Source organism: Cryptomeria japonica, chromosome 4, assembly GCF_030272615.1.
Source record: "Cryptomeria japonica chromosome 4, Sugi_1.0, whole genome shotgun sequence".
Lineage (NCBI taxonomy): Eukaryota > Viridiplantae > Streptophyta > Pinopsida > Cupressales > Cupressaceae > Cryptomeria > Cryptomeria japonica.
The window spans coordinates 611069633-611092264 of NC_081408.1; the positions used below are offsets into that span (position 1 = coordinate 611069633).

A 22632-nucleotide genomic window follows, 5' to 3' on the forward strand; every position below is an offset into this window, starting at 1 on the left:
CCAAAAACAATTGATGTCCTTGAAATGAAGACTAATAAACACATTTTAATGTATGATCTCCATTCTTCTAATTGAAAGATATTATGCAACAATGCAAGAAACACAAGATAATGTCAAAAGTGAAATAAAAAATGTGTCAGTGAGCAATCCATGGACAAATTTCCACAAAACTTGGTTTGAATTTTATTATATATTTTTTTAACTATTATTCATCAGTCTTTTATCTTTTTTGAACTCTTTTCTCATTCCATGATAAATCAGGGAGTGTGATTTGAAATTTGATGAAATTTTTTTTTTTTTTTTAGATAATCTAATTCAAACATCAAAAGAATTATAAAATAGTTTGTAACTTTAAGCAAATATAAAAAACAAAATATACCGTCTTGGAAAACTTTTCCTTTATATTTTCCTCATTCGGTCTTCAGAAAACTATATTTTACAGTACTAAAAAACTGTATATCTACATTCATGCCAACATCGAATTGAACCCATCATAGTACAAGGAATAAGCAGTAGGAAACACTATCAGAACTCTATGTAGAATCCCGATTTAAAAACATTGAATGGTCTTTTCACCTTCTTTATTTTAAATTATGCGGATGGACCACTTGAGTGGTGCTACAGTTCCTGCTGCCTCCTAAACATGGATGATTTTATCTTTTATTTTTCGAAAGCATCCAATCTCTAATGGCACTCTGAATAAGTTCTGCAGAAAGACAACACTCACATGTTTTTGTAAAAACAAAGTGGTTCTACCTCCGAGAAGTTTCCATCTTCCCATTAAAAAAACGCGTTTGCCTTAAGCCCAAGCCTATAGTCTTTTTGGCCAAGCTCGATGGATCAAAGTGGGTATGTCTGCAAAGGAATGAACAGAAGGTTCTTGGAAGCAGCCAAATCAGGGAACGTCCAAGTGCTTAATGAGATTGAGGAGCTGCAACGCGTTACTAATGAGGTAACGCCAGGGGAAAACACGGTGCTACATATTGCCGCCTATCATGGCTCTCTGCAATTCGTTCAAAAGTTGCTTCAACTCTCAAATGCCAATCCAGAGGATGGGATGACATTTTTAAAAGCTAAAAATATGGAGGGAAACACAGCGTTACACGAAGGGGCGTTGGGAGGAAATGAGCAAGTCGTGGAAGATTTATTGAAGTCATGCCCAGATTTGGTGAATGAGATTAACAAAGCAGGTGAAACGGCTCTCTTTAAAGCTTGTGAGGGAGGTCATCTCAAGATTGTTGAAATGTTGTGCTGTAGGACTTCAAGAGAGTACTACAAGAGATTTGATGGACAAACGGTTTTACATCTTGCAGTCTCTAAATTAAGTACAGGTGCGTTGTTCTTTGGGTTTTGGTTGATCTAATTTTCAAAACAACAGAGGTTTTCATGAAAATTGAATGTTTTGTAAACTTTAGCGATCCATAGGTTTTTGGTTGATCTAATTTTCAATACAATAGAGGTTTTCAAGAAAATTGAAAGTTTTGTAAACTTGAGCGATCCATAAACAATGGAAATATTGCACTTTCCTTTTATTATTAGGATTTTTCATAGGTTTGTCAATTTATGAAGGAGGTCTTTTACGCAATAAGAGTGATCAAAAGGGGAAGTCTGCCCCATATCAATAAAAAATAATAAAGATCAAAACTTATTTTATAAAGAATGATCCAGAATTGCTAAGAAACCGTACCGTATTCAAAAGGGTCTGTACATAATTTTCATGATTAGAGAAAGGTCCTTTGTCATAATTGCAACCTTTAATAACCCCTGAATTTCTATTTTTGCTGAGCCCACTTCTTAAATACATTTATATTTGGCGTAGCTCTAAAGAATTTTTAAAAAGGTGAGTTTTCTAACTCGGAAGCTGATCTATCTACTGTTGAATCACAAATACAGAACAAAAACCCCTTACCAACCACAGACGGAGCCAGAAACAGTAGGGTGAGAAGTGGCCAGGTCTCTAATAGCATCAGCTCCTAAAAAATCTGCTGTCTTAGACACAAGGCTAGCCTCCCTGAGCAATTTGAAAACGTATGTTTGAAAGTTTTTTAATGAAATGTATCCTTAATAACTATTGTAGGCTAATTTAAAATAAAAAAAACTTACTAGTCGAATAATTGTGCAATTTTCAAGAAAATAAAATAGTAACCAGATTATCATCAATTGAAGGAACACAGAGCTTGTATTTAAGAAACAGTGGCCATACTTTTTAAGATGGGAAGCTTTAAATAGTTGTAGCAGTTTATTTGTTGGGGATAAGACGGAAAAAATAGAACTGAATACATAAAAGTCTATGGACTGTTTTCCTATTAACTTGTAAGGGCTTGTAAGGGTTCGAATGGTATGAAGAATGGCATAAAATTTAAAATAGAAGAGAATATTAGAAATATATTTGAATACATTTTATTTTCCATCGCTCTTCAATCTCTACATATAATTAGTATTATAGCTTAAAAGTATGATTAAGCTATACCGGTAATTTAGTTTGAGCTGCTTTATTTAGAAACTTTTATTAACACAGTCTTTAATCGAAAATCAGATCTATATTAAAATAGTTTGAATTACAACAATCATATCACCTTGATACGGATATAGATTCAGTTAAAATGCAAAGAAAAACTCTGCTCTGAATTTTGATTCTACTTTTTTTGGTTGTGCAGATGTAATTAAGAAGCTTTTAGAAAATGAACCTGAACTTGCCACAGAAGTAGACACTTTCAACCGAACTCCGTTGCACATGGCTGCCTTATATCAATTTCCAGTTGCGATGTTTCCATGTTTTTCAATGAATCCGAAGAAACTTCGCCGGATTGGAAGATGCTTATCAAAAATGGTAATGGACTTTCTTGTTACAAAGTGGACCAAAACAAGCAGTCTGCACTTCACGTTGCAGCCAAAGAGGGGAACGCAACTCTAGTGAAAGTGATATTGAATTACGGCAGCGACTGTCTGGAAATGGTAGACAAAGATGGTAGAAATGCCTTCCATCTGGCTGTGAACAATGCTGTTGTAATATTTAGGAGAGTTGGAAAAATTCTGAGATGGATAATATCCTCGGTAATGTCAGAAAGACTGATTAATTGCATTGATAATAATGGGCAAACGGCATTAGATATTGCACTAAAGAAATGCAACGAAGACCCACAACTTTATGGGGCTGTAAGTAACTTGGTTCTCAATGAACTCAAACTGTTGGCTTTTCTTTACGTTATTTTAAAACATTAATATAATTGATAGTTTAAATGATTTTTTATCAATTAGCAGAGCAGGAAATGATGCCATGAAACTGTAATTCAATATGATAACATTAGAAAAAAGCTGTATAAACTACGAACCTTGTGCAATGAAGTCTGTAAAGTGTGCCTGCCTCTGCTGAGATCCGAAATGGCTCTACGGATATTGGATAAAGGATTGTTATCTTAAATATTTTTTCTATTAAATATGGAGTAGTCGAAAGATAAAGTACAAAACAGTCATCAGCTCATTGTTTTGTCAGTTTAGACAGCTGTACTAGCTGCAAGATTTGACCAAAAAGCTGCATACTAGTAACAAAGTATTAATTTATAACAGACCTATTACATCATATACCAGCATATCGCATTGTACTAATTACATCTTAGAGCTGTATATATAGCTATCCTAGTAAGAAAAAAGTGCAGCCTGGAGTGCAGTCCACCATTGTCTTCAGTTATTTCTTCTTTCACTGCCTTCAATCCTCAGCTTCTAGCCTTTTAGATACAGGCTCTGCAATTACCAAGCTAGTTTTCTTTCTCTTATTTTCTTAAAGAAACTTAATCTTCCTTTGCCCAAGGGGATCACATTCCCTTTCTTTTTATTTTTGGGGACAAGAGGAGAAAAAACCTTATGAGCCTCCTGCCCATCTCTGGTAATCTTATTTATTAATGATCTATTTAAATAAAAGTTTTGAAAAGATACTAATTTAATCTTATCTTGGACTGTTTAGGTCTTACGAGGACACATTTTTTTATTTTGCATTTCGAGCTGGCGGAGAAGCGGATAACATCTTAACTAATATGAGCTTGCATGCGTTATATATAGCACTGGTATCATTATCATTAACATTTGGCGCAGCAATGCATCTGGTTGTGGCATCGAAGTGTTGGTGGTTGGCTGTGCTTGTGTGGGTTATGGTGTGCCTTCTTCCAATATGCATAAGGGCAATGTCACTACGTGGAAAACAATACCTGTTCACTCCACTTGACCAACATATCAAATTAGTGCTGCTTGTTTTCGGTCTTGTACTCGCTTCGTTTGCTCCCTTGGTTGTGATAGCCATTGCGGTTTTCTATGGAATATATCACCCTTTGCGTAGGGTTTGGAAGAAGCTCCATGGAATCAAATCTAAAGTTCACTAGATATGCAGTTAAATGTATTTCGTGTGGTGTTAAAAAGCAGATATCTTTGAAAAAGTTTATAGCTATTAGAAGGTTCAAATAGTGGGAGATTTAAGGTCAAGATCATTCCAAAAGTTATTATGTGGAGACTGATTAGCATTAATGTCTATTGGATTTAATTGGTTTAATAAGTCTTTTTTAGCTTTTATATATGTAATAAATGACATTGTGGAGATATAAGTGAATGTCATTATATTTTTGTTATACCCATTAATAATTTCAATTTTGATATGATAGATTTTTTCCCTCCATTTTATGAAGAGAGTTGAGATTCTTTTATATTTGTTGTTTAATTTGTGACATTAGATTATTAATGTCAATTTATTCCTCTTTTTTTATATTCGTTAATGTAGTATTAGAATTAGTTTGTTTAAAAAGATGTAATGTGTAAGGAAGATAAGTGAGAGGAAAGACTAAGAGGAATTGTTTTAGATTGATTGAAAGGATGAAATGTACAATAGTATAGGGTTATCACAATATAGTGTATTTCATTTGTGAAACATCTCCACCTTTTTTTAAATAATGTATTTTTTAGAAAAATACACAATTTAATTCTATTGGAATTACATTTAAGTAGTTTTCATTAAAGGAAAATAGATCAAACCCATTAAATATAACCTCACTAAGCTTAAATCAAACCTTTATGAGAGGGTTCTCCTTACCTATCAAAATGTTGACATAAAAATATAAAAAATTGCTCCACCTTTTGAAAGATCAAAATAAGTCATTTGAAATGCAATTTCTTAAATATTTATCCTTTAATGTTAACTTTTTAAAATTTTAATATGCCTTTTTTTTTTTTTTCTAACATTACATATTTAAAATATTATAATGAATGTATGTCTATTGTAAAAAAAAATGACCATTTTTAAATACACTCAAAAAAATAATTAGCATTGTTAGAAAAATATCAAAGAAATGCACTACACTCCACATGGATGTACTTTCAATGAAAAGGTAATCTCTATATATATACTATGAGAAATGTGTTATGAAACATACAAGTCTAATTTGTTTTATAATATTAATTCAAAAATCAATATCCAAAAATTGTTGATTTTTTAATTTTTAGTTATAGTTGTGTGATATGAGAAAGTACCACTCAACAAAAATAATAGAAAAAGATAAAATTTAATTGAAATGATAATAAGAAGAATGATTCTTTAATTTTTAAAATTACACCTTATTCTACATAGAAAATGTCACAATTTAATGGTTTACATTATTCTTAAATTATTTTTAAAAATATGATGTATTGCCATAGCTCCTCTAAACAAATCTCTGAAGTCATTTACTATGATTTTAAGTGAGGAAGTTCTGGAAAACCAATATAGTGAATATGATTAATTTATTCTTCTATTTAGATGCACCAATGTGTAGAGTGCAATAGAAGTAAGGGAAGAGGATTAATGTCATGTAGGGTGTTTCAATAATTGTGATATTACTCATTGATTTAATGTCTAATATTTTTGAACATACAACATTACATCAATAATTGTGACTTTAAAGTTGTTATTACTAATGATAACTATCCATAATTGAATGAATCTATCCCTTAGATATAAAAAACAACAAATCATGCAATGCCACATCAACGCACTAACAAAACATGACTTCATGCATAAATATCAATCTCACTTCTTTCAATGCTTTTATGGATACCTTGATTAAAAACATGCTAATGTGGCATCATATTTGATGATATGACCTGATAACAGAGACTCCCAAAAAAATTAAAAATGATTTAAATTTCCTAAGATTTTGAAACAATTTTGTTATTATTATTTTTTTTTGAAAAAATGTTAAAAAAAAAGGAAGACAAGGAAGCCATGATAACCCAAAAAAAATGTGTCACAATCAGAAGCCTCCCCCTTACCCTTGAGTGCTATCTTCGCCGCAACTATAACTATAATCATAGCCTTAGAAGGAGATTAAAATAAACCTCCATGAAATCGTCTGTTCCATTAGGTTTCGATTATACCCTTCACCTCCCCTCCGCCATTTGAAATATCAGCATTTTCACTTGGCAACGAAGCATCAACTCTTCATTTCTCCTATCATCTACGACCCCTTTGTGAGCCATGCACAGCTCTGCAGAAGGAAGGGATTTACCAAACAAATAAATAATTAAACCAAAATTAGAAATCTAGTGGCGAACTGTAGTCTATACTGGAACTCACGAGTCCCTTACCCATATCCTCTGTTGCAGCCTTGCACCTTTGCTTCTATACAGTGAGACCAAAAATAAAATGTTAGTGAAATGAAGAAGAATATGTACAAAAATGTAGGTAAAATTGTTGAATTTTGAATTCCTGATGATGTGGTAGATTGTATAGTTGAGTATCAGACCTGTGATTTTATTTTTCTTAAGAAGAATTCTATTTGAAAGTTAAATTCAATTGAGAAAATAGGGGTTGGAATATTGACACCTTGAGGGGGCTTGGGAGAGGGTATGTTACTTGCATGTTTAGATTTACTAATCATGCTCATGTTTTCCTTTAATAAGGCACCTAGGTTATATGTGGGAAGTTTTGCTACTTAAAGGCATGGACTCTTGACATTCATTCTGAAGGGCCTTTTAGGTTAAAATATCCTATGTGGATTGAGTTACCTTTTTTAAACCTCGCCTTTTGACCTTTTTTAAGGGAAAAGGTATCACAACTCAAAAGGGTTTTGTCATGTAAAAATAATATAGATAAATTTGTCAACATTAGGGTTCATCCTAGAGCATGTATTGAGATGGACTTAACTATTCAATTACCTAATAGTATCAAACTAACAATTCTAGGGTTTGAGTTTACTATCTAATTGTTTTTCATTAAGGAAAACAAGTTTTTAAGGGACCAGAAACCCTGTACAAGACAGGTTTTAGAAGCACCTGCAACCCGAACCGAAAGATAAACTTGAAAGTCCACTCAAAGTAACAAAACAAAAAAGAGACACGGCACAGCCAAACACAAAAGGGGGAACAGCACAAAGGGACCTCCAACAAAACCCAGCGGGCTGCAAAAGAAAGCAGCCCCAACCCAATCAGGACGAATCAAGAATTTGATCTGCCCTTGTGGGATTGAAGTGTCATATAAAAAGAGGACTGGGACAATTTAGATTTTTTGCTTTTAATAGTAATCCATCCCTCCTCAACCCTAGCAGCAGCCTTTTGCCAAGAGGATGGGTTCAGAATAGAGGACCTCCCATCACCAGGAGGAATAGAGCCAACATCCAAAGAGGCAGGGACAGTTTACCATCTAATTGTTATTTGAACAAGCCTAATGCATTTTTTTGGTCGACAAGAAGGGCATCTTATTAGAGAGTGCCCCATAAGAACTAATAGATACTCCCAAGTACAAATGGCTGCTGATGTTAGCATGCCTTCTGTTCAAAATAATAATCAAATTTTTGCTATGCCTACAAAACCTTAGGTGAAGCATGATATTTCAAATGCAAACATGAACAATGATAATATTCCCCCTAATAAAGATGCCATAATGTCTAGTGTCTAGAGAATGGCTAGAAAAAGAAAAAGAACATTCAAGGTCTTTTAATCCTCGTAATGGTTAGATTCTTTCTTAGAAGAACACCACACCACCAATAAGAAATGATGATTATGAGTCTCAACCCTCTCATGCAAGACCAAGGCCTTTTTCTCCATCTTTATATTAAGGGGCTTCACCATCTTCTATGAGATAGAGATCAAGGTCTCCACCTACTTCAAGGGAGAATAATTCTTCCAAACAAGTTATTATATCTACCAATCATTTTGATATTCTACCATAAGATGAAGATCTTTATAATTTTCCTAATCATGAAGCATAAAGTGCTTTCTTAGAATGTAAGAGAGATCTCTCTCCCACATTACAAACATGAGGTCAAGGAAGCTATTACCAAATGGAAACCTAACATTGTTTGTTTCCCAGAAGTCAAGTTGAATGGACCTTGACTTAGTTATTCTCTATCTAACATCAGGAAATATGCTACCTTTTTACATACATCTCATAGAGAAGGAAGGGGGGGTGTTATGATTGGCTTAGCTCCTTGGGAAAGTAGGTTTGTCATTGATAGAGGAGAGGACCCTTCTCATAGTTGTGTGTGGTATCAAAGATCAACCTATTGGTTTCTACTATATATATGTTCCTAACATTGTCAAACAGATCTATGACTTATGGAAATGGATGACCTCAAATTCACCTCATGTTGATTGGATTTTGGTGGTGAATTCAACATGGTTGAACACCACTTAGATCATAGTTGATCTTATTGTGCTAAAATGAGCAATAAAGAAGTTGATAAATGATTGTTCTAACAAAATTCTTTAGGACTTTTGGGTCCTATTCATAAAAAAAAATACAACAATAATTTATATTTGTTCACTTCTAGTCTAATTGTAGATTGGGGGTTGATAGGAAACTTAGTAGGCTTGATAGGTTTTACATCTCTCCCAAGTTGCAACTATTCCAAGTTTTCAATGTGTGTTGGGTGAAAGTTTACTATTCCACCCTTCTTTTTGATAATTTTCCTAACAAATATCTTGAATGAGGAAGCTAATGAAAAGGATTACATGTTTCTTTTCAAACATAATACCTCTCATCTTAAAATTCCTTCCTACATAGCTTCTTTGGTTAGGGTTTAGAATTCCATTCTAAAACCAAAAGAAGGTAAGCTTCATGGAGATAGGTGGTAGACCACTATCTCTCAAGGTGCTCTATTTTTATGTCCTTTGGGAAAAGCATTTCTTGGTACAGAGATGTAAAGAAAAATCTCTTAAAGATAATGCAAGAAAAATCTACTCATTTCTAGCTCTAGTGACTTATCTACACAAACTTCTATTGCAACCATTGAATTTGAGCTTTGTAATCTTGAATTGTATAGAGAGAAAGGGCTAAAATCATGGCTAGATTACATTGTATTAAGTTTAAAGAAATTGAGACCAAATATTTCTTCGACTTAGAGTGAAAAAGAGTCTATGTTTGTTGATGAGAATGTGTTTTTGTTCTCTTGGTTTGTCTAGGCTTTCAAAGAGTAATGCAAAGTGTTGCATTGAGTATGCTTCTAAGGTGATTATTGCTCCTTTTACGGAGGGAGATATGGATGTTTCCTCTCTCAAGGTGTTAAAGAATGCTTCTAAAGGTACCTAAAAATGTGATGGATAGTCATGTGTCAGAGTCTATGTTAGCAAAAGGGGTGATTGTCCCTTCTCCTCCTACTATAGATCTTGTGGATGTTCCTAGAGTTTCCTTTGAGTTGGTGTTGGAACATATGGTCTAATTTTATATACTTGATTTTGTGTATGCAAATGCCACTATATAGTTTTCAAAGTCTCTTTTTGGGAGATTTTGTTGTAACCACCCCAACATTGACTAGATCAAAAAATGGGTGCTGCAAAGTTGGAAAATTTCAAGTGGTATTGAGGTAACATCAATGTTGAGTTATTTTTCCCTCTTACCATCTTCTAATCTGGAGGATTGCGTATTTCTTTGAAAATTTCTAATAATATTATTTTTTCCTAGTGTCTTTAATAGAGCTCATATTTTTTCCCAATGGACATATATTCCTTATGATATTAAAATATATATAATATTAAAAAAAGAACAATACATATTTGTAAACAAAACAAAGCTAACACTAAGGCTACATACTTACAAAATAGAAATTTTAAATGACTTCATTTGATCCCCCAAAAGGTGAAGTGAAAAATGTTTTTTTGTCAATATTTCTAGAGGTACGGAGGAAGATGTTTAATTTAAGCTTACACAAGTTCTATCCAAGAGTTTGATTTAACTCCATTTCATCAAACCCTCTTACGTGTAACCCCAAAAAAACTTAAATTGTACCTTTTTTTAAAATATAGACAATCTCAAGATAAGTGAAGATGCCCTCCACTATGATAACCCTATGATGCTTATTCATTGCATCCTTTCATACCCTTGAACAAATTCTATTAGCTTCCTCTCATCATTTACATGACATTTTCTTAGTCAAACTAGTTCTAACACTAGATGAAGAAATATGAAACAAATAAAATGACAATAATGATTTCATAGTCACAAATTAATCAAATATGCAAATGTCCTAATTATGATAATAATAAAAAAAACAAAGATGCAGAAATTGTAGACAAACATTCACACAATATAATTGTGTTCACCTATATTTCAATTATGTCATTTATAACGTATATATCACAAATAAATCAAACAAACTCAACAAACATTAATAATAGGATTCTTGAAATAGATGTTAGTATATGAACCGTGTACTAGCTCAAAGCTTTTTGAAGATATCTACTATTGAATCATCCATTATACACTAAACCAAATACTTTTAACTGCATATCTAGTTAAATTCTAGAATTGATCTCATGAAGCTTCTTCCAAAGATTGATTACATTGATCTTCTTTCGAAGCCAACACCATGAAGGATGAAAAAGAAGAATACCACCCAAACTGCCCAAGCGATGGAGATAAACACAGAGTATACAAGACCCAAACCTTCCGCTAAGATATAGCGGTCACGTGGAAACAAGTGTGCTTTTCCTGCTATTGACATTGCCCTTATCCATATAGGAAGAAGGGACACCATTACCCACACCAGCACAGCCAACCACAGACACTTTGATGCGACCACCAAATGTTATTGATAATGATACCAGTGCTACCCATAACGCATTCGAACTGATCTCAGATATGACCGGATCTTCTACTTGGCTACCAAATGTATTGCTGCACCAAATTCACGGCCAGATGCAAAGCATTTCTACCATCCTTGTCTACCATTTGACTGCAACGTGAAGTGCAGACTGCTTGTTCTGGTCAACTTTGTAACAAGAAAGCTTATTTTCTCTTATAAGCATCTCTCCAATTAAGGGAAGTTTCTTCCGATCCCTTGAGAAGGATGGAATTATCGCAACTGGAAATTGAAATAATGCAGCCATATGCAACGGAGTTCTGTGAAATTTATCTACTTCTGTGGCAAGTTCAGGTTTGTGGCGTAAAGGCACCTCAATTACATCTGTACAACCAAAAAAATAGAAATAAAATTCAGAGCAGAGCTTGTACTTGTCTTTTAACAGTATTTATATCAATGTGGCATAATGACAGTTTTATTTCGTTGTATTTTAATCTAGTCCTGATTTTCAATTCAAGCCCGTATAAATTAAAGTTGCTACAGCTAAATAACTGGTATAGCTTTATCATACTTTTTAACTATAAGAGTCAAAACTCATTATATGTAGAGATTGAAGAGCAGGGAAAATTTAAGTATATTCATATCTCTTGTCAATATACTCTTCTTCTGTTTTAAATTTTATGGCATTCATTCATATTTTTTTGAACCCTTCCAATTTAAAAGAAAAACAGTCGATAGACAATATATTTACATTAATTTTTTTCTTCTTATTCCCAACGAATAAACTGCTACAACTATTTAAGAAAGACATGCAGACGTCAGCAATTATGTAATGGCTTCAAATATTAAAATGTATGACTCTTGGTTATGTTGTTTTTTTTCTTATATTGAAGCTGACTGTTCCTTCAATTGATGATAATTTTAATATGTAATAAAATGTCAGGAGAAGTTAATCATAGGTTCTAACTTTTGATCTAGAGAAAGAATGCATCAGTAAGGTTTTTATATGGGTTGTTGAATTGAAATATTGGAGAGGAGATTTCAAAGGGTATTGCTAATTCTTTTGGATTGTTTTTATAGAGAATGTGATCATCAAATTAAAAAAAATGTTTTTTTTTAATCAAATTTTATATTTTTGTGCTGGTGGATAAGGATACTCCTTCATTACTCACCTTATCTTTAAACCAAGTGATTGAGTATAGAAAATAGCTTAGATTCCTCCCTAGATGTTTTCCATAAATGCCTCATAGTTGGGCATGCAAGGGCAAGATGCACGAGTAATTAAAAAATCTAAAATTTCTAAAATAATAAAATCATGTGATGCCTTCACATCCTCTTGAGCCCTTGGTGGGTAATGGTGAGAAGAGCAACCCTTCTTTACTTAGAATTCATGATGTAAACAAGTCCCTCCTAGAAGCAACACCAAAGGAGGGATGCAAGGAGAAGACATTTGAATAGAGTAGGGGTTTGACGAAGATCAAAAGATATCAATCCATTCAGAACTTTGAATAAAACATGGTTTTTGCCCAAATCATATAAAGCAAAATAGGATGCTAGAATTAGGAGAGGGACTCTCTTGTTGCCCAGCTTCATTATTTTTTATTCAAGAGTCGCAATTATAAAAGGAAAACCAGCTAAGAAAAATTACTTGTTTCAAGGAGTTGTCACAAGAAGATGTTCAATGCTCCCTAGAACATTTTGACTTCAAACGGTCTTGATTTAATTGAGCTTTTAGAGTTTTGGGGTAGTATGCTCCGACATGTTTTCAAAACCTTTGGTTATGATGTTGTTTTATAGTCCTGTACTAATTAATCTTTGTAAATTTTTCTTGACATAGATTAAATTTCATTGTTTTATCATTGTTATATAAAATAATTAAAACCTTTTCACAAACCTTATATATTAAAAATTTATATTACTTCAACTATTAAAAATCTCGGAAAAAAAAGTGGAACATTTCCATTTCGCCTGAATTTACAAAATTTCCTATTAAAAAAACTAAAAAATAACGTACCTTTACAAGATGTAAAATTGTTTGACCATCAAATCTCTTGTAGTACTCCATACTCAGGTGTTGGACGACACAACATTTCAACTATCTTCGCATGATAGGCGGTAATATGCAGCGTCGTGTTTCCCATGGCGTTACCTCATTAAGCCATTCCTTTGGAGACATACCCAGTTTGATCCATCAATCTTGGGAACAAAGACACGAAGCTCAAGGTAAAAGTGGTTTTTCAATGGGAAGATCATAACCTCCCTATTTATCATTCAAATTAGGAGTCACAATTGCGAGTTGCTGATGGCCATTCTCATTATCATTATGTGTGGACGTCACTAATGACGTGCATCTTATTATATTTATAGATGACAGAACTGCGTGGAAAAATTGCAACATGAGGATCACGGGGTACCATTTATTTTTATATTATACGAAACTAGCAATTGCACTTTTGGTGTGTAATGGGTATGTTGAAGATGTTTGGAAGGTTAATTAGGGAATATTTTGGTCTATTTTTTACATACTTTTGTGTACTACATGAAGTTAATTAGGAGGCTCTTTCGTAAATGATGACGTTTGTGCAACAAAGGTATCAATGAAGAAGTGATAGCTTCAAACAAATTATGCATCCACTTATAGAGATCCAAACATGATTGAAAGGATAATTAGGGTCCACTACCAATGAGCTCATACTATGTTTGCAATAGAAAGGGAGGGAGAGAGAAAGAAAGAGTTGGGAAAGAGAGAGAGAGTAGGTTAAGAAGATAGAGATGGAGAAAAAGATAGAGATTTAGACAGAGGAGAGGGATATGGTGAGGAGATGGAGATAGGTAGATATGGAAGATATATAGAGAGAGAGAAAGAGAGGGAGAGATAAAAAGATAAAGATAGAGATAAGAAGTGATATAGAGAGAGATAGAGAGGGAGTGATATATATATATATATATATATAGAGAGAGAGAGAGAGAGAGAGAGAGAGAGAGAGAGGTGGACATGAAGATAGAGGGGAAGAGGGGAAGAGAGAGACAAGTACATGGAGATATAGAGAGAGAAGTATAGGGAGAAATCAATATAGAGGGATAGAGAGATATACAAATATACATCAAGAGAGAGATATAGAGGTATAGAGGAAGTAAGAGATATGGAGATAGAGAGATATAAATGGTGAGATATAGGGGGAGAGATAGGTAGAGGATTGGGAGATGTCTCAATATTTAGAGAGGCAGAGGGAGAGGGGGAGAGATATAGATAGAGGGAGATATAGAGAGATAGGAAGACATATAATTATAGGTATACAAATAGAGGTAGAAAAAGGTGCAATAGAGAGAGAGAGAGAGGGGTGGCGGGGGGGGCTTAAGACACTAATACATTTGGCCTAAAATTCCGACGGAAGTTTTTGATGAAGAAGGTATATAGTGACCAAATTTGATTTTTTTTTGAAAAAATGCTCGAATTCATTGGAATTTCGACAATAATTCCCTCTGGCAACCTTACGTGTGATCTCCTAAAAGGTTAGGCTCTACTTCATATGAATTTTTATTTTAAATTAAATCTTCTTATGCTTTAAGCTTTCTATCTTGAATGTACAAACCTTGGTGCCCAATTGCTCAATCTAGCTACATCCACCTACCATGGCTTCATCTGATACACCCACCTTAATAGATGCCTCCACCAATATAGTGGATTGAAATCAATGAAAGAGGGGAAGAGTGGATAGAGATATTGCTGGAAGAGATCAGGCTATGGTGATCATGAGTCCTTAAGAGGGAAGAGGAGAAGAGAGCACACTTGATGGAGGAGGTCGGCAAGTATCCCAACTAAGTGTTAGAAGAGGCAAAGGAAGAAGACTTTTGATGCACCTAAACTAGTAATGGGGTTAGTGTAGATTGTTTAGAACCTAGAAGAGTAGTTCAACTATTTAACCCTATTTTGTCAGTGTATGCTCACAAATTTGCCTACCCGTCGTGTCTGGTCTAGGATCACCTGAGGAAAAAAAAGCAATTGGCACCACCCAAAAATGATTTCCATTTGTTTTGAATTGTTTTGGTTTTGTGGTTTTATCATCTTTCTTTAACTTTCAAAGCTTCTTGAAAGCGTGATTAATACAAGAAATTCAAACTACAATGATTAAATCCACACAACCCTTATTTGTTGGAATTGCCATTGTTTATAGACTTTGTTTATCTCTTTCTCACAAGATTGGGAGCTTTCATATAGGGTATGATCATTTGTCGAAACATCAAAGAGAAGGTATTTAGCTGGTATTGTAATTGCACCTACATTATTGACATGTCTGTAAAATATGAAAGAAAATATATGGCATGGAGGTTTCTCATGTTGTTGGTGTAAATAATTATTCATCTTGGATATTATTACACCTTAAGTTTACTTAGGAAATGCATTTCATAGTAGTTTGGGTATGAGACACTTGGGTGTTTGTGCCACATTGGGATAGTGTGTGTAGGATAATTTCCACCTTTTATGGTGTGATCTTGTTACTACTCTATCATATCCACTTATTGTGGAGTGATAATTCCACCTTTAGTGGGTGATCCACCTCATGTGGAATATTTTATTATTTCTCCTACCTACCACACCTATTTCCTACCTATCCTTGTTTCTTATTGAGCCACATGTTATGTTTGTGTTCTCACATATCCATATAGCCTTGCCTATATATGCAGGCTCATTTCATTGTATGAATAACTATTGATCTTTTGATCATCTATCTATTGATGACAATATAGTTTATTCTTGTCCTATATTTTGTCTCTCTACTTTGTAATTTTCATTGAGCTCTTGATCTTGGCAAAATCTCACATGGTATCAGAGCCATTATAGCATCATTGATTCATCCTTGAGAGGCATTATTGCGACGTTAAGAGGCAGATTTGAGGAGAAACATCTTTTGGAGGTGTCCTAGACTAGATCCGACCTCACCAATGCGTCTGGGTGGTTGTTTCCATGAATTTTAAGTATAAATTTGGCCTATTTTGGTGAAAATAAGATTTCGGGCTTGGAGGAAAGTGATTGCCCAATTTGGATAGTACGATACGGATTTTCAAAAAAAAATTACGAAAAAAAGAATATATATATTTTCTTTCATATTTTAAAAAAAATTCATTTTTCCCCAGTTTTTTTTGAAAGTTTTCAAATATATATATATATATATATATAAATCAAAAAATATATTGTGCGAGGTGGTCTGCAGACCACCCCGCCCACTATACTCTATAGTTTTTTTTGTAGAGTCGTCCACGTGCTCCGGCCACTACACCCATATCGTTGGTCATGCGCTTATCTCCATTAGGCTCCTGACGACTTGCACTCTCAATCACCTCCCAATCGTCAGTGATCGCTGCTCTGTCGACTTCCTTTTCATCACCGACCCTGCTATAACCGTCCCTGCTCCACCAGCAGCCTCTCCAACTGTGCTGCTCCTGTCGTCGCTGCATCTTGATTGTCTGACGACCACCCTCTGGTTGCAGTGACCGTTGTGCATCCTCTTGTTATGTCGTGCTTCTGTTGCAGCTCCCGTCTGGCCTGCCAACGTACCTCCACTACCATATCTGCTGCCTCTCGTTGGTGACTCATCCCTCCCACCCAGTCCCACCATTGCACCACATCACAGTAGCACAGTCAACCTGCCACCTGTCATGCCACATCAGCACACAGCAGGCCACCACGTGGGAGCCCAATCACTGAACCATACCTTCTATGTTAGCACCACCTCATCAGCAACCGTACAATCACATAGATAGCCCTACACTACCACATCAGTAGGACATGTAATCATGTGTACGACTAGTCACTTGCCACATCAGCAGTTTGTACTGTACGGATGCCCAGTCAATAGGGAGGAAAAGTTTTTACAATGACCATACAATCATCAAATTTAAGCTCATGAATTACTAACGTCAATGCTAGATCAGCATTTAACGATAAAATTACCCCCTTCTCATTGAGATTTTTAGTTTTGTAGTTCAAATTTGGAAGGCCATATCTTGTTCATTTTTACTCCTTTTTGGGTGCAATTTTTTTTGAAATGGGCTAATGTTTCGTGTACTTTCTCATGGTGGAATTATTTTCTAATTTTTATGGACAAATATTTCAAAAATATTAGTTTTTGGTGACATAACTGTCCAATCCCCATTTCTGCAACTTTTGGGACTCTGTTTGGGCTCATATGAACTCCTTTTCAAGTGCTGTTTTTTTTGAAAGTGCATAATTGTTTGTCTAGTCTCATAATATGCTATCATTTTGTAGTGATTTTAGGTAGAAATTATACTTTCAGCATTCTTTTTTGGCCAATTTGGCACTTGTATTGCATACATCTATCTTGTTGGTCTTTTGCATTGTAGTTCTCAGCCTATTGGGGTAGTTGTAAAACAAAATCAGAAGTCCACCTTTCCATTATTTGCAAGTGGCCTATTGTACATGCATTACATATAAAGTGCTAAAATCATCATTTTGGGGGGTACTTTGATTGATTGAATTTGGGGGGGTGTCTCTTGTGCTTTTGTGCTCTTGTGTTCTTTCTATTTTTCTTCTATGGGTTCTCCTAAGTTTCCTCTCTTAACTCCTCATAATTATGCTACTTGGAAAATTGATGCATGGAGTAAACTTATGGAAAAAGGACTAACTCATTATATTGATGGAACTATTGTTGCTCCTGTTGATCCTAAAGTTGATCCTGTTGGTCATTTGGATTGGCTCACTAAAAATATCATGGCAATTGGTACCTTAAGAAAGTATGTATCAAAGGATCTCATTTTTCATATTGAGAAACATACTCTAATCAAGGATGCTTGGCAAAAGTTTGAAGACTTGTAAGGTCAAGTTGATGAGATTAGGGGATATCAGATTGATAGTGAGCTCACCATGTTGGATCCCAAGAACTTTGATACTATAGAAGATTATGTCACTAAGGCAAAAGAGTTGAGGGTAAAACTCAAGGATTGTGACATTGATAAGAAGGATACTCAATTGATCTTCAATTTGATGAGAAAACTTCCACATGAATATGCAGCATTTGTTTCTAGTTTCCAAACCCATAGGATGATAATGGCGTTCAAACTAAACAATGCCTACATTTGATGCTTTCGTCGAAATATTGATGATGGGACAAACTAAGTTGGTAAGAATGGGCATTCTTAAGGCTTCTAAGTCTCTAGCATTAGTGGAAAATAAAGGGAACAAAGGAAATCAAGGAAAGGACAACTCAAACAAGAAGAAATGGCAATCAAAGCCTAAGGACAGAGCACCATCATCTCCACAACAAGGAGATTCATCCTCTTCCAAGAGGGACAATTCACCAAAGAGATAGAGACCTACTTGTGCCTATTGTAAAAAGGTTGGTCATGAGGAGTATTGTTGCCATTCTAAGAAGACTGATGCACTCTCACACATCCTCAACAAGCACAACATTGATTTGCCTAATGCCTACAAGAAGGATGACTCATCAACTTCCACTTCCACACATTCAAAAGGAAAAGGGAAAGCATTCATGGCTTCTACATGTGGGAAGACTCACTCTTTTGGGACAAGAAAAGGAAAATCTCTTTGTGCTACTACAAGTCATGATTCAGGGAGTTGGCTTCTAGATTCAGGGGCTTCTCATTGTATGGCATCTTCGCAGTCTATGTTCTCTATATTTGAGCTTTGCACCATGCCACAGATTTTGATGGGAAATCATACATACATGGATGTGATTGGGAAAGGATCTATTGTCATTGGGGATAACTCCTTCAATGATGTGTTGTGTGTACCCCATTTGACAAACAATCTCCTTTCCATCTATCAAATCACACAGCACAACTAAGATAATTATGGAGTTCACACCTGAGTCAATTTTCATTGGAGACTTGGAGACTAGAGCTATCAATGCGATTAGGGTGGTTGACCATGCATCTCGGTTATACTCCTTTTCAGATTTTGTTGATGATGATGATTTCACATATGATGATTCTACACATGATAATCACACTTCTTGTGATGATTCAAATTTTGAGGAGAACTTTGGGTACTTGAACTTGTGGATTCTCACATGTGACCCCATTCTTGAGCCTTGTGTTTCATCTCCTCCTATTGATATCACATCACTTATTGCACCTGATGATGTAGCTAGTGTGACAATTTTGCCTTCTTGTGATTTAGTGCAGTAGGATATTTCATGTCTTCCAGCTACAGTTTCATGGGATGCCTACTTGACATACATTGTAGGTTTGTTTATGGAATCCTACATTTCAGATTTGGGAGACATCATTGATTATATTCATCTTCTCTTCGATGAAGATGATCCTTCTTCGATTGTTGTGAGCGAACACTCTGACCCTCTTGTTCATTCTCTATATGATTATTCTTTCAAGGTTGATATGATTGTGGATACTTATGTACAACAGTTGGAGGAGGTCTCTTTATGTTTAGAGGAGACATGTGAGTCTTTGGGACATGTTCTATATTCATCTCTACTAGATCTTGGAGTACCTTTTTCAGTAGAGTGGAGCAGTTCACCACCTTTGGAGGGGGTATCTTTCAGCATCGACATGGGGACACTTGATTAGTTTTTAGAGATTCCTTTCATCATGATTTTTTTTCATACATCTTCCCTTCATGATTGGGGAGACTTCATGGATACACCTTTGGTTTTGTTTCTTCCTAAGGGGAGGAATGTTGTTCGACGTTCATGGAGCAGTTCTTCATACATCTTCTAGCTTCTATCATTGGTGCATAATCTACATTGAGGGTGGGCTGCCTAGCTTCTCTTCTTCTCTCATATGGGGAGGACTTTTTCCTCACATGGGGTTTTGTTCCTCACATGCTTCTATGAGAGTTCTCTTGTATAACTTTCATCTCTCTTTCGGGGGAGGGTTTTTTCCCATTGGGTTTTTCTCTCTTTCCCCACTTTGTGAGAGATTTCATTGCATTGGTTTGTATGCATTTGCATTTGTACATGGGTACCTAACATGGACTCGTAGCCGGGACCCATCTTGCATTGCTTAGTTGCATTGTAGACTTGAGTGCATTCCCCTAAGTTTCACTTAAGGGGGGTGTTGGTGTAAATAATTATTCGTCTTGGATATTATTACACCTTACTTAAGTTTACTTAGGAAATGCATTTCATAGTAGTTTTGGTATAAGACACTTGGGTGTTTATGCCACATTGGGATACTGTGTGGAGGAGAATTTTCACCTTTTATGGTGTGATCTTGTTACTACTCTATCATATCCACTTATTGTGGAGTGATAATTCCACCTTTGGTGGGTGATCCACCTCATGTGGAATATTTTATTGATTCTCCTACCTACCACACCTATTTCCTACCTATCCTTGTTTCTTATTAAGCCACATGTCATGTTTGTGTGCTCACATATCCATATAGCCTCGCCTATATATGCAAGCTCATTTCATTGTATGAATAACTATTGATCTTTTGATCATCTATCTATTGATGAGAATATAGTTTATTCTTGTCCTATTTTTTGTCTCTCTATTTTGTACTTTTCATTGAGCTCTTGATCTTTGCAAAATATCACACATGTAATGCCTTCAAAGAAATATCTTTCAAGATTGCAGGATATGCACAAGATGGAATGACAATTGGTAGATGTAAAAGCCATATTCCACAACCTTTGCTAATTTTGTGTTAGTGCCAAAATGTGAGGTTTGTAACAGTATGTGACATCCATCAAAGCATCATAGAGAGGAGATTTATAACAATATGGCAAATCAAACAATGTAGGAAAGCATCGATTAAAAAAAAAACAAGATTGCAGTTTATAGAGTCTAGTAAAAGGGGCAATGAACAAACATAACACTACTTTGGAAGGCTGCAGAGATGGTGCATGGCACAATATAGAGACAATCTATGCAAGAAACAAGAATAGAAAAGATGCAAGGTTGAGCCATAGAGTAGGGTATGATATCCATCAAAGCGTAAAGGCTTTTGAAACTCTACCATAAATATAATTTTCATGTGTTTGATCAAATCAATAACTATCTAAAAAATTGAAACTCTAGGGAGAGACATTAAATGTGAAGACAAAAAGCAACTGAAAAGGCATCGAAGGTGAAATGAACCAATAGAGTAATTATTGTAATTCAAAACATGAAAGGGTATCAAATTGGAGTTTCAAAGATACAATATAAGAAGTATCAACCAAGGATGTGGAGGTGTGTGGGCATCAGCCAAGATTGGCCAAGAGAGATAGAGGTATTGTTGAGAGGATTGATGTGCATGGAGATTGTTAATTGCATATTTCAATAAATATTTTGTAATCTTTATGTCAATTCAATTTGTGTGCAAAGAATCTATACATTTGTGCTAACTATTATTTAGTTTCTAAGTTAGATAGATGAATATTTATGTTCTTGCATCAAATGGTATAAGAGATTGAGATCTTGAGTGTGTAGATAACATCGAATGTCACAACTTATATTTTCCAAATTTCCTAGCAAATCCCTACAAACAAACCTAGGTTAATCTTTGTCAAAGGTCTCAGGAGATGTGACCTACACAAAATTATCGAGAGATATATACATGCACCATTGGAGGAAATCAACCACAATAGTATTGAGCCACTCCGAGGAGAGATCTTGAAAAGAAATAATGAGTATAAACCAAAATATGCAAGGGTTGCAGAGAAGAAGCTTGATGTCTTTAAGTATTTCTTGGACTTCACCCAAGAACATGAGTGAGTCTGCCTGTTTCTAAGTCACCTACATGATAAATTCCTATACCTAGACAAACCATATAAGATCACAATGAAATATAGTCAAGAGATCATTGGGTTGACTGCAAGAATTGTTGTTGGCTCTACTCAAACAACAACAAGCAACCAACAAAGGGAGTTTCAACTATTTTTTCTACAATAACATATTAGTACACAAAAACACTCTTCATAATGATAACCATAAAATTACAAGGGTGAATTCACAAAACTGGTTCCCACTTTTGCCAACGAAAGAATTTGGCGAAAGTGGGAATTTCGGATTTGACAATGTTCGAGCGAAACACAAATGTTCGCTCGGACTGCCCGTGGGAGTCCGAGCGAACCAAACGGTTCAGCTGGGTTCGAGCGAACACGGTGGTCCAAGTGAACCCATTAAAATATCGATATTTAATGGGTTCGCTCGAACCCCCCATTCGCTCGAACCCTTGGCAGTTAGGGTTTTTTTTTAAATTTTATAAATATTGAAAATGATAGTTAAAAGGTCATTGTTACATTTGACTTTTTCTGTCTGGTGGGGGTTGGATCGAACCAATCGTCAGCATCATGTCATCGAGCCTTGTCTGCAGCAGTTAGCATCTTTCTTATTTCAGTTTTCGACCCTTGTTATATCAGGTGCACAAAATAACCCTTTGTTTGGTTTAATAATGTCTTTTTTTATTAAATTTGTAAATAATTTATTTGTTAATTTAATTTTTTAATTAAATAATTATATATAGTTATTGGTTTTGAACATTTTAGAAAAATGTTTGATAATTTATTGTTTTTCATTATTTTAGAAAAATGTTTGATAATTTAATATTTTGATTGAAATGTGTAAATTTGTTTTTAAAATTACGTAATTGTATAGATGTATATTTTTTTCAA

The 22632-nt window shown here is 34.8% G+C and overlaps 1 protein-coding gene across 2 annotated transcripts; it reads left to right on the forward strand.

Annotated features, from left to right (window-relative positions):
* The first annotated feature begins 613 nt into the window (after nt 1–613).
* Nucleotides 614–4494, forward strand: LOC131874780 (uncharacterized). 2 transcript variants are annotated; one of them, XR_009372154.1, is made up of 3 exons: nt 614–1331; nt 2658–3156; nt 3962–4494. XR_009372154.1 is itself a non-coding variant. In XM_059218702.1 (2 exons), exons 1-2 carry the CDS (start codon nt 836–838, stop codon nt 2912–2914), a joined length of 753 nt encoding a protein of 250 aa, XP_059074685.1. In that variant the 5' UTR covers nt 614–835; the 3' UTR covers nt 2915–3254. The 2 variants fall into 2 exon arrangements, 1 of the variants encoding a protein (XP_059074685.1); XM_059218702.1 differs by lacking the exon at nt 3962–4494 and having other exon boundaries at nt 2658–3254.
* The last annotated feature ends 18138 nt before the right edge of the window (nt 4495–22632 follow it).